The sequence below is a fragment of the Poecilia reticulata genome, chromosome 5 (genome assembly GCF_904066995.2).
Source record: "Poecilia reticulata chromosome 5, P_reticulata-male-v2, whole genome shotgun sequence".
Classification (NCBI taxonomy): domain Eukaryota; kingdom Metazoa; phylum Chordata; class Actinopteri; order Cyprinodontiformes; family Poeciliidae; genus Poecilia; species Poecilia reticulata.
This window is the reverse complement of record NC_088834.1, coordinates 28,894,072-28,909,481: the sequence shown is the minus strand read 5'-3', so window position 1 is coordinate 28,909,481 and position 15,410 is coordinate 28,894,072. Positions and strand designations below refer to the sequence as shown.

The 15,410-nt window shown below is 42.3% G+C and overlaps 1 protein-coding gene across 1 annotated transcript; it reads right to left on the bottom strand.

The window, feature by feature from the left end:
• Positions 1–672: 672 nt before the first annotated feature.
• Positions 673–13,961, bottom strand: klf15 (Kruppel like factor 15). The gene is made up of 3 exons (XM_008410391.3): positions 13,784–13,961; positions 10,209–11,621; positions 673–3,818 (listed from the first exon to the last, which is right to left on the bottom strand). Exons 2-3 carry the CDS (start codon positions 11,426–11,428, stop codon positions 3,650–3,652), a joined length of 1,389 nt encoding a protein of 462 aa, XP_008408613.1. The 5' UTR covers positions 11,429–11,621; positions 13,784–13,961; the 3' UTR covers positions 673–3,649.
• Between the last annotated feature and the right edge of the window lie 1,449 nt (positions 13,962–15,410).

Genomic DNA, 15,410 nt, shown 5'->3' with positions numbered 1-15,410 from the left:
GATGACAAAGTTACAGCAGAGAGGGGTGAAAGTGATTCTTGGTATATGTCGCTAGAGATTTTAATCATTGACCATGGAGCCTTAATAGTTAAAAGCATTTCTAGATCGTCATAAAACCCTCTTTATGTATAGTCTCACACCAAGAGTGGAGAGGAGTGAAATAAGTTATCTATGCTAAACACAAAAAAACTAGAAGAGGTTTCCTCAGATTGCAACTTTCCAGATTTCACATCTGTTGTGGGGGAGAAGCTGTAGCATAGCAGAGAGTGAGGGGGAGGGTGTGAGTAGCACATACGCTAGCAAGACTGACAGCACTAAGACCCTCCTCCTAACTCTGATTGGTTGTTTTTGACCTGGAGTATTACGCAGCTTTATCAGCTACTGGCTGATTAGGATTTAGCTGAAGTGTTTATATTTGTTATATTTGTGTTTAAGAATGACAACACACTGTCTTCGAATAACATACAATCACCACATCAAATTTAAACTTTTTACATTTTTTTAAATATAAAAACATAGTGATCTGCTGGCGGACCGCTCTGGCGCCCCATAACGCCGAGCTTAGCTGGGAGGTTGAGTCACAGCAGGAAGAACAGTTTCCGTTTGTGAAGACCTGGACATAAAAATGTGAACTATTACATACAAAATAAACCCCCCAATAAACGACAAAGATTACTTGAAAGGTTTTATTTATAGATGAATCTTAAAGAGAACAAAGGGGAAAAAATATATACGTATATATCCATATGTACTCATTTATGTACAGGCAACTTTACAACTAGAAATGTTTATAGCCGTCAATGTGGATAAGAAGGATGTGTTGTAGGAACAGTCTCTGTGGCGTTGCAGTGATGCAACGATGAACAAGTCCTGCATATGTACATACATTCATAGGATGCAAATGCCTCTCTGTTCACACAAGCATTACAAATTCAAAAACTGAATCAATGGAATGATGTACCATATTGTATATCTGCTGATGTTACGTCACACACAGCAGAGTGGCAGCCCTTAATATTTACAGGCAGTAAGGAGGGACTCCGTAACGGAGACGTTGTCACTGAATTACCTGCAAGTTCACTCTGCTGGCAGCTCAGTGGGCAGGTGTGAAGTGTGAATTTCAGTGTTTAGCGACAAAACATTCTTGCTAGCTGACTTGCAAGGCTATCGCGGTGTTTGCAGTTAATACACAAGGTAGAGTTGAGGCAGGTTTTTGTCATTTGCAAAATAGCTCACATATTGAGGCATATTGAAATGTTCTAAATAGTCACTAAGATCCTTATATACAAAAGGTGACAGCTGCCCATTGGAGCTACATCTAATTATCAAAACCTCTACCTCCTTGGTTATTTTGAGTCATATTGCCTGGGCTTTTTTCTTTCTTTTCTTTTTTTTGGAAGATTGTCATCTTAAGACTGCATCTACATCTACGTGTGAGATATACGGAAGGCTGTACTAAATACTAATGATGGTCTTATATTTCACTCTGAAACTTGTTTTTATTTCTGCAAGATCTGTGCAGTGTATCGTCGTGACAACATGTCCACCTCTGATTCTTAATGTAGGACGGGGAAAAAAAATGTCTGGCCACAAATGAAAGAAAACACACACTTTCTGAGCCAGCTTTTGCTCTCTGACAGAAATCTGTCGTAAGGTTTGAACTTTGACCTATATCGAAGACAATCAGCATGTACTTAGCTAAAATGTACTTGATTTGCGTTGTCATTGACGGCCTCTTTGTGCCAAAAACATTAGAATGTGGGAAGAGTTCTGTGTAACAGATTCAATCAGTCGTGTTTGAATCTAATCACAACAGTTCTCTAAATGTGCGCAGATGGCTAGCTGAAGAACAGAAGGGAGCTTTGGAACGAAGCAGCTTCAACGAAGACAAAGTTACAGTGTAAACTTATGTGGATGGGGTGAAACCACAAAATGTTACCAAGTATTTTTGGTTTATTTTCTAATGCAAATGTCTCAGTACACTTGAAATAAGATAAAACTAACTTAGAAGGAACTGTTCAGCAAGATATACTAGCTTGTTTTAAGTCAATAATGCCTTAATATTGATGAAAAAGTTCTAGTTCCAATGGCTGATTATTTTATTGATAAGATAATTTCACCATGGCAATAATCTGCCAATGGAACTAGAGCTTTTTCATCAATATTAAGGAATTATTTACTTAAAACAAGCTCCTACATCTTGCTGAAAAATTACTTGTAAGTTAGGTTTGTCTTATCTCAAGTGTACTAAGATATTTGCACTAGAAACTAGACCAAAATTACTGGGTAAGATTTTGTGTTTTGCAGTGAATATTACCTCTCTAGTCCCTGCCAGTCGGGATCCAAAGATTCTGTCAGAGATGAAATGTCTAAATCAGCACAGAAAAAACTAGAAGTCAGACTAGACACGACTTCTAGCCACATAATCCCAGTGGCATTTAGTTTCTGGGCCTTCAGAGAGTGTTAACCATTTAAATCTGCCACAGGATAATGTTACAGTTGCACGTGACGTCACGCTGTTCAGACCTCGGTCCGCTCCACCATGACGGACGTCAACACAACCTAAATGTTTCTGTAAAGCCTGTCAAAAAACAGACATCTGTAACCTATTATCGCTGTTATTTAGTTGATTTCACTTTAAAAGTTGTCAAAGGACGCTGCGCAGTCGGCTGTGTAAACAAACAGACAAGGATAAAAACCAAACTTATTTTGTTGTACAGCTATTAATGAGGAAAGATATGGCAGCGATGGATATCAGCCGTCAGTCATAATGACTGGCAGCCGTCGGTGTAACTGCGGATTTGCAGCAAACGCTTTTTACAAGGTAAGAAGATTAACGTTCACTTTATAAGTAATTATGATTACAAAAATATCAAATATAGAATTATGGAGAAGGTATGCGTCTGACCATTAGTAACCATGGAGAAAATGCTCCACCATCACGTAGCCTAGCATGTATGGAAAACTTGGGGCTTATATGGTCGGTCTGACTGTCCAATCAGAGACCGGAAAACTTCTGACGTCACTGTGGTCTTTCTAGTCGGCGAATCTGAAAGTTGATGAACTGTTTGCTTACTGACAGTGGGCCTGCTCTACTGATTCTGCAGGCCGATAAGATTGACCCTGGCAACACATAGAGACTGAAATATGATTGGGTGAAACATCAATAATCCACTTAGACATGTGCAGGAAGCAGTGGAGCCAAGAGAATAGTTACAGGTATTGGAAGTGTTTACTTCCAGTACTTACTATTGGAAGTAAATCTGTGACGTTCAATTGAAGATATAATTGAGGTTGTAGGGATCCTGAAGGTGTTTAGGCCTGCAGTGAAGGCCCCTGCTGGCATCGTCCGGACTAAATGAAAACAAGCTTACCGTATCTTCTGCTGACAGAACAGACAGAACAAACATCAGTGCAGACACAGCTGTTCCAGAGAAACTAAGCAATGGCGGCTTGTTTCAAACTGCTGGAGGGGTTAGTGGAAGTCGGCCGTCCCTGGGTTTCCGGTTGATTACAGCAAATCCCAGACAGCTCCGATTTAGAGCAAGGTTTTGAGGTTCAAGTACGCACGCATCCTCACAATGCTTCTGTGGTGTATTACTCTGAGGAGTTGATCCTCCCCTGCGATCCCTGGAAGAACACGGAAGAGTCAGTTGGCCGAGCGAACTGTCCGGCCGCTTCGTGGAAATCGGTGGACTTTGATGTGTTTCGACAGATGGTCACTGCGGGCAAACTTTTTCTCACACACAGGGCATTGGTAGGGTTTGACACCCGAATGGGACCTCCTGTGACGGGACAGCTCATCAGACCGGGAAAACCTGGAAGGAGGGAGGAGAAAATGAAATGTGAGGATGAGTGGAGAAGGGCTGGTTAGCCTGGCAACCACAAGCTATTTACTTATTGACTAAACTGATCGATGTTTACAGGCGTTTGCTGACGAGGATCAATAGTAAGAACATAAACTTCAGTAATAACAGCGATCCACACACGTTTCCATTTGTGCAGTTATATGGTCAATGGAAACGCTGCTATGGATACAGTAAATAAATACAAATAAAAAGGCACTTTTTATTTTTTTGTACACTTGATTAATTTTTAGGGACAAAATTTCTTTCCCTTTTCAGTGATATTTGGATTTCTACATTTTTACAAATACAAACCTAATGAGTGAAAAAAAGGGAGAGAAATTGAAAACCCAGTCATAAATATATGCCTAAAAAAATAAATATATACCCAGCCTTCATTTTAATTAAAATGAATTATTTTCTGGATGTCCTGACCCAAAGTAACTTCAGGTAGAGCAAAGTTATGCTCAGTAAAAAGCGATTACACCCGATCTCTACTGATCAGAATGAAGTAGGTAGTTTTTTTTTTATAATCAGTGAATGATCAGCAACTGATGATTTAGCTCATTTAGAAAAGTGTGTAAAAGTCTCCTGCCCCCCAAATATCTGGTTATATTTGACAATTAACCAACTTTGACAGTTAGCTTTACTTCTTCTGCTCATTATGTTGAGACTCTTATTTTGGAAGAGAGACTGTCTTGGGAAAATGGAGCGTCTTCCTCAAATTCCCTCTACAAGAGATCTTTCCTGCCAGCAGCCATCACTATCTACAATAACTCTTTGAAGAATTTGAGTTAATATGGGTTACAACCACATTTAACTTCCCTGGAATTAATAAAGTATTTTTGAGTTTGAATTTGAGTCAGGAAGTAGTTCTGACAAAATGGTTCCAGTCAGGCGACATGAAACCAGATCCTCCTTTTACTCTCAAGCAACATCTTGTTTGTCCAGCCTCTAGACAACCGTTTCCTCGCGAAGCTGAGCTGATTTAACCACGTAATTATCGGCCGCAAGCCGAAGCGTTTCACACCAGGCTGTAACTCATCGGCCCTGCAGCTCGGTTAGGCCAGCGTGGAATCCCAGCTGGACTTGGAGGAGAGGAAAACACCGGTTGGCTGAAGCGGCGCGAATCTCAGCTGCAGGCCTTCCTCCCAGCAAAACAAGATGTCTGCCGGTCACTGCACACAGCTGGACTCTGCAGCCCAGATGTTCCTTAGCTGAACGCGCAAGATACAAAACCCACACGGTGATGTTGAAGTGTGACCGAGCAGCCATGTTTCAACTGAACTGGTGAACCTGGTGAACACTTTAAGATACCAGAAGATCCACTACAGACTTAGAGACACACAGTTTAAAAGGTCAGTGGAGTTCTGTTGAGAGGGTAGTCACTAGATAAAATCATTTAAAGATTTTACCTTAGCTAAAATGTTACCTAACTATGTTAAGCTAGAAAAAAAAAATAAAAGTAGACTTCTGCCATCTAAAAAGTGCAGCCAACTGTAATGCAGACCTGCCAACAACCATCACAACCTTCACTAACTCTTTGAAGAATCTGAACAACAACATTTAATTTCCCTTTGGGATCAATAGAGTATTTTTGAAATTGAATTTGCCAACAGCTCCACACACAGAAATGTCAAAATAGTTCATTTGCTGTTATGATGGATTTAAATGCCTGTTTACATAGAAGGCTGTTTTTATTATTATTATTATTATTATTATTATTATTATTATTATAGCTACACTATTGGACATATTAGCAGAAAGATTTACTACAAACACTCACTGGCCAGAAACTATTTTCTTGGCTTTATATGAATGAAGTCAACTTGCCTAATAAAGCTGCTGCTGACACAGAAGCTGCTTTGAGTTGCAACCACTTTTATTTATAAAAACAAAAATCACAATCTCAACTAGATCATTTATGTTAAACACATTTAGAAGCTGCACATACAGTTTGCAGGTAACTGGACTCCAACTGGAAATGCACACTTTGTCACATTTATTCCTATGCATGGCGGCTCTCAAAAACTATTTTTATTCTGCCAGTAAAAATACTGGCAGAATAATACTACAGAGAAACCTTCGCTGTGGAGGTTTCTTAACCTCCACAGAGAAAAAAAACCCTGCCAATCATTGCTTCCACACAAACGACGGTTTTGCTTTGTATTTGACCTTTTAGACGACTACATTTAAGAATGGAACAGGATCTATTACATGTCATTATGGTAAAGATTTACGCAAAAACATTTGATTATAAAAATAAAGCTTGGAGGAGAAAAAGAGGGAGCATAATCTCACCTTGGTGAGGTGATGAGAAGATCTCTGCATAGATATCTGTGTTTGAGGGGCCCAGTGGGCCCTCGGACCACCGCTTGGCTAACATTAGACTGTCAGACTGTGAAGGAACTCAAACCACATTTAGTCTGAACCTATAAGGTTCATCCTAACAGGAGGCTGAATTCAGAGTGACTCTTAACACACTCCCCTCTGTTCCCTCTCTATTCTTATTTGTCATTGTGGATGAAGATCAATAAATAAAGGCCAGTTATGCAATAGGGGCCTGACTCTCAGCAAGGAGGGCCCGGCTCTGTGAGGAGTTTGTTCTCCTGGTTGATTTACTCTGGCTTCTTCCCATCATGTTCACCTAAATAACCTGACTGTCCATCTCTGCGTTAACCTGCCTCACAACCACAGACTGCTGCAGATGGACACCATCACCACCACCACTAGCTGAAAGCTGAACGGATTCTGTCATTAAGAAAATAGCAACATAATCTTTGCATCTTAAAACATAAACATAGTTTAATTTTCTAACAATGACTCCCATTGGAATATAAAATGTAGAGTATAATTTAGTCTCTATTTAATGGTAACTGGAGAGGGTGTTTCTTGATTTGGTGCAGCAGTGGTTTTGCAGTGAGTCGGTGATGTCCAGAGTTGACACCAGCTGCTGGGAACACGGTACTGATCCGGTGTAGATTGTGGAGAGATCTGACTCCAGGCAGGCCTGGAGTTGCTCCGCCTCGGCCAAATCAGTGTTTGACAAGAGTTTGACAATTAAGTTTTAGTGTCATCATCAAAACGGCACGCAAATCTGAAAGGAAATCGACACGCTGAACTGGACGACCAGACAAAGATTACGACAGCTGTACTTTCATGACGGTCAGCGCTGCCCAGCATCACCGTTTACAGTACGAAGCTGAGGGGCATTTTGCTTCCTGTGGTCCCCCCTTGGTTCCCCCCTTCAGTCTGTTGCTCGATTCTTCTCGTCTTTCATGCCGTGAGGCGGTTTGGACGTTCCTGCCCACAGTCATGGTAACTATTCAGTGCTTATTCTTTGTCGGGTCAACAACCTCACTCTTGCTCCCTTCAAGTGATTGCATGCAAGCCGAGGTAGGGCTTTTTTTCTGGTTTGTCTGCAGCTTGCTAAGAAAACCACTGTCTTCCATACAGTACACTTCTTTATTCGATACTATAGTACTGTATAATAGTCAGAAGTGGGCAGAGTACATAAATATTTTAGTCAAGCAAGAGAAGCGATTCTTCATAATCAAATTACTCAAGCAAAAGAGTGCAGCATAGTAAAAATACTCCTAACAGTACTTTTTTTTGCAAAATATTACTCAAGTAAATGTAACCAGTTACTACCCAACTCTTGTTATTGTACTATAGTGTAGAACTATAATGTACTACATTATAGTAAGACGAATCATCCCTCTACACCTAACCATTTACCTTAGCTGTAAAAAAAAAAAATCACTTTTCCTTATGGGGCCCAATAAGGAGCAGCAGGTCCTCAACGTTTTTGGAAAGATGGGCCTTACAAGATGAGAAATGCTGAAACACACACACACACACACACACACACACACACACCCTGCCTTTTGTAAACAGACAGAGGTCCTTTTGTTTGCTAGAACACAGTTCCTGGATTAAACTGAGCAAGCGTGTGCAACCCTCCTCATCCTGTCAGAACATATGCTGGTTTCCAACTACAAACCATGAGCAGCAGCCGACTGAGAGGTCAGAGATAACACAGGACCTTCAGGACGGATTACTGACACCCTGCAAGACGTGGCAGCCAGAAGGTAAACTGCATAGTTCAGACCATACCTATGCATTCAAGCACAATCAGAATATCCATTATACTGATTTTTAGTATCATACCATCTAATATGGCCATTTGGATGCAGCCAGTCTTTGTTTGTGGACTCCAGCTTTTCAGGAACCGGGAACTTGGTGCAACAAGTACAAGAAACGAGACCAAAAATAATCCGTCCACGTTAAATAATGAAAGGGAAAAAATACATCTTCAGATCAACTCAAACTTGTTCAAATGAATGCAGTAGCTCCACATGTAGAACAGTTTATGGAGCTAAAAAGGCTAAAGAAAGAGACGTTTCTGAAACGTGTTAACAGGAGAATGTGAATATACAGTGCTGTTCACATCTAATCACATTTTTCATTTGGGCTTTAAGTGCATCTTACTGCAAAGTTCTATAAATGGACTGAACTTATAAACTGATCTTCCAGTTATACTCAAAGAGCTTCATACCAAACAAAACAATAAATCGGTTCGCTGCTTATTCTCACCTCGGGCCACTAAATCTGTTGGGAAAAAACACATTTGTCGTTGGGGGGGGGGGGGAAGCCTCTCTGTCCTACCATCACAAATGTAAACCTGTAGAATCTGTTAGGCATTACTGGAACTTAAACTGGAAGCGTTGGTCACCAGAGATGGGCAGCAATTAGTTGCATTTACTCAATTACTTTGACTTGAGTAACTCTTTTGGGAAAAAAGTACTTTCTGTACTATTTACTCTTACTTGAGTAATTTTATTATGAACTATCAATACTTTAATTGGAGTAAAGTTTCTGGATTCTCGACCCACTGAACGAAAAAATAAAAGTTTTAACCAAAAAAATTCACCAGACAGACACACAGCTACTGTTTTTTTTTTAAGTTTTATAAATTTTTATTGACAGAAACTGATTTGGAAATTATTTTTTTTGCATGATTTTATTATTTTTCGTTATTGATATAAATTATTGTCACTTTGGTTCTTAAAATACCAAAATTTCCAATTAATTTTACATTCTGGTCCAACTGATGATGTAATTTTTAAATATTAAATTGCTAATTTGATCAATTACTCAGTAGATTTGTTTTTTACCAAATACTTTTTCACTCGAGTCATTTCTTGGACGGCTACTTTTAACTTTTGCTTGAGTTGAAATATGTTGAAGTAGTGCCCCTCTTACTTCAGGACCATTTTTATGTCCTCTGCCCACCTCTGGCCATGGCAAGATGACTCTCTAGACCTGAAACCTTAAATAAACACGTGGGCTGAGGTGGAGAGCAGACAGCATCAGGATTCTGATCATCATGTGGAGCTTCGACCTTGTGAAATACCGAGCGCTGTCCTGTGTCCTGTTGGCTGAAGGAAGATGTACAGAGGGCTAACAGAACGGCTCCAGCAATTGCACCACCACTGGTTTAGTAAGAACATGCAGTTTTCACCCACTGAAAAAAAAGTTACTCAGATTAAAGGTTGGACTTTAATGAATGAATATGTCTCAGTGATATGTGTGTGTATCTGGGGACAGGGGAATATTTTAGGTTTACAGATGAACCTTGCAGTAAGAAGGCCGCCACAATATTCTCCCACTCGCAGCTCCATCAAACCTGATGACAGCGACACAGAGAAGCCGTTTCTAAGGTTACAATTACAACTTCCTCCACTCTCATGAAACAGGAGGACGTCAGTCTGAATCAGGAAACTTTACAACTTCAAAGAGCCAATTTGAAAAAAAATTTAGAACATTTTTTTTGTTGAGTTTAATGAACACTAGAGGTGGGAAGAGGACCCAAAAATTGTATTCAACTAAGAGTAGAACTACTGGAACATATTTTTTACTCAAGTAAAAGTAAAAAAATAGCCATCCAAGAAATTACTCAAGAGTAAAAAAAATTAAATTAAATAGGTAAAAAGTCTACTGAAGTACTGAGTAACTGATCAAATTATCAATCACTTATTATTTTAAAGTTATATCAATCAGTAGGTTGAGAATCCAGAAATTTCACTCAAGTAAGAGAAGAGAGACTTCAAAATAAAATGACTCAAGTAAAAGTAAAAAGTATAGCGCAATAAAAAATACTCTTAAAAGTAAATCTTTTCAAAAGTTACGAGTTAATATCCAACTCTGTCCATAGCTACAGGCTGCTGAAACCTGTTCTAAATCCTTCTGCACCACGGAGTCTGTTTTATTGTTTCACTCGGTGAACCACTTTGTGTAACCAACAGAAAAATAACTGATTACATAAACATCAGAAGCCCACCCGGTCCCGGTGGCACCCACCTCCATCCGCAGCCCTGCCAGTTGCAGGCGAACGGCTTTTCCCCAGTGTGCCTCCTCAGGTGGGCCTTCAGGTGGCTGCTTTTTGTGTACATCTTGTTGCAGCCAGGAAAAGAGCACTTGTGCATTTTAATGAGATCTGCGACGGGACTCTTCTGGAACCTTTGACCTCCAATGAGAATGGCCGACGCCTGGCTGGCAGCGCTCTCCCCCAGCCCGAGGGGCTTGGCTGCAATGGGGACTGGCGCAATCCGCACGAACTTGGAGACACTGAGGCTGGGGGATGGCATGATGTGGGGCACCAGGGCAAAAGTCTGTCCTTGGATGTTGACCAGCAGCTGTGCAATTTTGATGTCTGAGATGGGTCCAGGCTGTGAGGGCGGGGCTGCTGGAGTAACCTGGGTCAGCGTGGGCTCCTGCTTCACCCGGATGGGCTGAATCTGGACGACGACGGGCGTCCCACTGCTGCTAGTGGACCTGTCTTCTAAAGACGGTTTGTTGGTTGAGGTTTTCTTGGCACCTGCGTCAGATTTATGCGTTGGGTTGACTGATGATGCTTTGCTGACGGGCAAGGCCGCCGTTGCTGGACCAGAGGTGCCGGCGGTGGGGACAGTTTGGTCTGAATGCTTGGCATCTGGCTCCAACTTGAGATCCGAAGTGGACGCCCTGCAACACTCCAGACCCCCATCTAAACCAAAAGTTTCCTCTGGTCCAACATCAAACCCCTCCTGCTTCACCGTCACCAACTCCATATTCTCCTCAAGGAATTCTTCAATCTCCTCCAGTGTCGGATGGAATGACCCTCCGAGCTGTTCTGCTGTCTCCACATTTGACCAAGTGGGAAAGTTAAAGTCTTCCTCCTCCACCGGCTCGTGTTTGGACAGCCCATCTCCTCTGGAGTCCCACTGGAAGGCGTTTAGTGGCTCGAGTACAGCAGAAACTCTGCCAGCGCTTCCTAAGGAGGTCTGGGACAGCAGGTGGTCCAGGATGCTGTCCTGGCTTTCAGCGCTGGAGCTGCTTCCACAGCTAGAGCTGAGCTCCGGCGACTCTGGGCTGGAGCAGGAGCGAGGGCTGGATAGCACGCTCACATCGTCGTCTGAAAATGGTGACGGAATCACCTGGTAGGAGCCGAGGTCCGACACCATGTCTAAAGGGCTGTAGGCTCGTAGATAACAGCTGAGTGGAAGGGAAGTCTCTCCGCTCGCTGGAGAGTTATCCACCATCCCGGGCCAAATTACTTCCTCTGCCTGGATTCTGCAGTCTGTGTTCACACAGGTACGAGAGAACTTGTCCTTGGCCGTGGAGAGGGGTAGACCAAATAAACTAAAGTAACCAAGGTCACCCTCCCCACTCCAGTGAGAACCTCAAAGCCGTACAGGAAACAATCCAGAGGTGTCCAGGCTGGATGCCGGATTTCTGCAAGGACGAAAAAGCAACATCGAGAAAATGTGTTCAGATTCTGTAACTGCTGGTATGTGTGAGTGAAACTAAAAACAATCCACCTCCTCAACATTTCATTACATGAATTTCTGAGAAAAAGTTGAGTATGATATATAAAACGCTTTATGACGTTACTGACACATAAATCGTGATTCAGCTTGAGGTTTATGCTTTGTTATGTCATCTTGTTTTTGTCAAGGTTCGGAGTTCATGATTCAAAAGATGAATCAGAGAAGGTCCGGTCTTCAGTTTGCGAATTCAAACTCAAGAGAAAGGCTTGACCCTGCTACTTTTGTGTTCTTCTGCTACTCTACAATTTGAATTATTTGGTGATTATTTCATCTGTTAGTTAAGTTTTCTCTTAGTGTTTTTCTCTCCATAGAAGCCGCAACTGTTTATTGTTGGAGGACATCGGCTGAGATTAACCATTAAAGTTTCCATACATAAATGAATCATATCTTAGTTTTCTTTCTGAATCCTGCTCTGTCTTCTCAAACCTCCAGTCGGTCGTGGCAGGTGGCCGCTTGTTCTGGTTCTGCTGGAGGTTTCTTCCTGTTCAAGGGGAGTTTTTCCTCTCCAATGTTGCTACATGCATGCGTGGTATGATGGATTGATGTAAAGTCAACAACTTAGTACAAGCTGCTGTTTTTTCTTAGATAGCAAACTTTTAAACCAATTTGAACAATGAACTAGACTTGGTGCACGTCACCATTAGCATCAGTTGGAATGTATGGTGGTTGAATTGAAATGACTTTGGTAAATGATGTGTTGTCATTATGCACTCTATAAACAAACAGGACAACATATACTTTGTCCTGTTTTCTGATTTATTTAGAGCAATACACACATAGTTAGTTTAATCAACTCTTCACTCAGGTGAGTTTTCCTCTCAGCTCTTATTCGCATTTATCTAAGTTTTGACATACTGTAGACCCAGAAAAACTGTTTCAGTGTATTCTTTTAAAACTAACATAAATGAAGTTGACAAAACATCTGCTTTTTTTTCCCCCGAATGACCAAAAAACAAGATTTCATGAGAAAGTTAGGATTAAAGAGGAAAGCGGCCTGTGTTTTTATCTTTCCTATAGTGTTTTGACTCACTAACCACAATGAGTTCAGCATTCAGCGTTTTGGTGACCAGGTTCAAAAATCCAAAGATAATATTAAATTGAATGACGAATGAGACAGGATTGTTCTAAGACAGAGTGGACGGTCTTCTCTGATTCCCATTTTGATTGATATTAATCAGATTATCAGGAATTTTCTACATACGTTTTTGTCCAATGTTCAAAAATCGGACTTCACTCAGCCAACATCTGGTTACTGCTTACCACCAGCATCTCTAGTAATTTTTTTTAATTCAGATGGTAGATTATTTGTGTATAACAGTACAGGAGTACAATTTAATTGGTTTATAGGTTACACTCAAAGGTCTGATCCTGGACTAAACTGTAAAGAGCAGCAGTGATAGATTGTGGCGGTATCATATTCCTATTAATGTCCTACAGTAGGGCTCATAAATAGGCTGCTTTCCTAGAACGTGGGGGCTTCGGCCTCCCTCCCCTCGTGTTTCTCTCCGTGCTTCCTTTCCAGGGGCCCCTGCATGCTCCGAGTGACCGAAGGTAAACCCGGGCGACTGGCAGACATAGGGGAGGGGGGGAAGGACAAGGAAGGAAACGGGCCGCCTGGGGGCGACAGAGAGCAGTTGTGCAGGATCACCTGCTCCGCTTGTTTACAGGACGGCAGCAGCCCGGAGCAGGAGCACTATGGATCACTGTCTGTCATGTTTGTACAACAATTTATGTCGAACAATCTGAACTATTATTATTATTAGTTCACAGTAAACCCAAATATAACCGATTATTTAAAAAAAAAATAAAAGAAGATGATGAAATCTTGTATTTGTTTTTTACATGAAGCTATTTCATCTTTTTTGTAAATCTAAATCTGATGCGACCAGAGAGCTGTGGTGCATCATGTAATTTACAGTTTGGTCCAGAACCAGAACCAGAACCCTCCCCTTCTCTCCTCTCCTCCTCGCCTCCTTCACGTAAACATGTTTTCATCCAGGCAGCAGCAGCAGCAGCATATGGCACCGAGAGAAAACACTCCCCTCACCAAGTTGGATCCGGTCTTACCGTGGTCAGGGTCCGGGTCCGGGTCCGGGGAGACTCCGGGGGCTCTTCGTCATCCCTCTGGGTCGGAGAAGCAGCAGTTTATCCACACGGGGTTCACCGATCCACGCAGCGCAGCGGTCCGTCCGCTCTGCTCCCTCGGAGTTCTACTATGTGGCTGTCACATGACTGTAGTGGAAACCGAGAGGCTCCCACTGAAGGCTCGTCCCCGCTCCGCGGCTCCATTGGCCGCCAGAGGAGGGGACGGCGAGAGGGAGGGCGGGTTGTGAGCCTCCGTCACTCCCGTTTCTGCTGCATGGGCTGACATGTGACCAGGAGCGGGTTGTGCGGACTTATTGCCTGGAAAATGAGTCCAGAAGGTAGAGCGGCAGAAGTGGGTCGGCTGCAGGAAGGCCGTGGAAACAGAACACGCCTCCATTCCTGTACCTGCATGGCCAGAAAAATGAGTGGAACAGAAAGAGCTGCTGCTGGAGCTAATGCTTGAAATGAACGGTAGATTCATAAAAATGAACGGTGAAAATAAGAAAATAAATCTTTTTTTAGGACTCTGGTCCTCAAGGCACACTGCCCTGAATGTTTTAGGTGATTTCAATTGACAAACTTCCTGAACCGCAATCAGCTGAATCAGGCATAGTGAAGCAGGGAAACATCTAAAACAGGCAGGGCGGTGTGATGAAAGAGAGGTAATGACGGTTTGACATGTCTATGACGAGAGGAAAGTGGAGGTGCCGAGGTGGAGGAGATGTTTGGACTGAGCAGTAACATTTTCCCACACACCTCTTGGGACCACAACCGGGAAGAACCAAAACAAGTCTTGTGCCTAGAAATCTTTCCCTAAACTCCATTTTCTCCATCTTCCCTGCTTAACCACAGGAGGAAATTGAGTTTTAGGGAAAGATTTCTGGGCACAAGACTTGTTTGGGTTGAAGGAACGTTCTTCAGCCTTTGGGTTCCACAGACTCTGCTGCTCCACCATAAACGCTACTCTGGCTCCTAGACTCCAGCCTCCTTATGCAACAGGTCTCCAGTGGACGTTCTAGTAGGAGCGGCTACTAGATTTTCCAGTTTTCCAAAAGATCCATGACGGTGGACCAGTCCCTGTAGGGGTCAATGTGACACCCCCAATCTGTGGGAGAGGCGAGTTGGATGATGTATTAATGAGCATCACCATAGCAGACCATCCAGTGCTTAAGAGACGTAGGGATGCTTTTCAACAGGAACGGGGAAGCTGGTTACAATTGATGGAGATGGAAATTGAGCATAATACAGAACAAACCTGAATGAAAACCAGCAGTACTGTAACAAATAAATGAGGCTGAAGATGTCAGAAGTTCCAGAAAGCCATAAATTTTGCCAATACGTCACTCGGCACCTTGTTTAGTCTTTGGTTTTTGTTGAATACGAACCCCAATCTTGATCTGGGATATTGGGGAATAGACTAGAGACAGATTGGACCTGGTAGAACCACTCAGGCACCTCACTGCTGAGTGAGGAGGACAAACTGCTCAGAACGATGCTAGAGACTGGGAGAAGGTTCCAGAAGCTGCTCTCGTTTAGCCAAAGGGGATTAGAATGTTCTTTCTGCTGTGAGAAACAACATTTGTTAGCTTTTGTGTAATGGTTTAGACAA

Excerpts from the sequence above, each read along its gene's own strand:
- klf15 (XM_008410391.3), bottom strand. The coding sequence starts at position 11,428 with ATGGTGGATAACTCTCCAGCGAGCGGAGAGACTTCCCTTCCACTCAGC. Across the intron at positions 3,819-10,208 it reads TGGCAGGGCTGCGGATGGAG|GTTTTCCCGGTCTGATGAGC; the intron begins GTGGGTGCCACC and ends CCCTCCTTCCAG.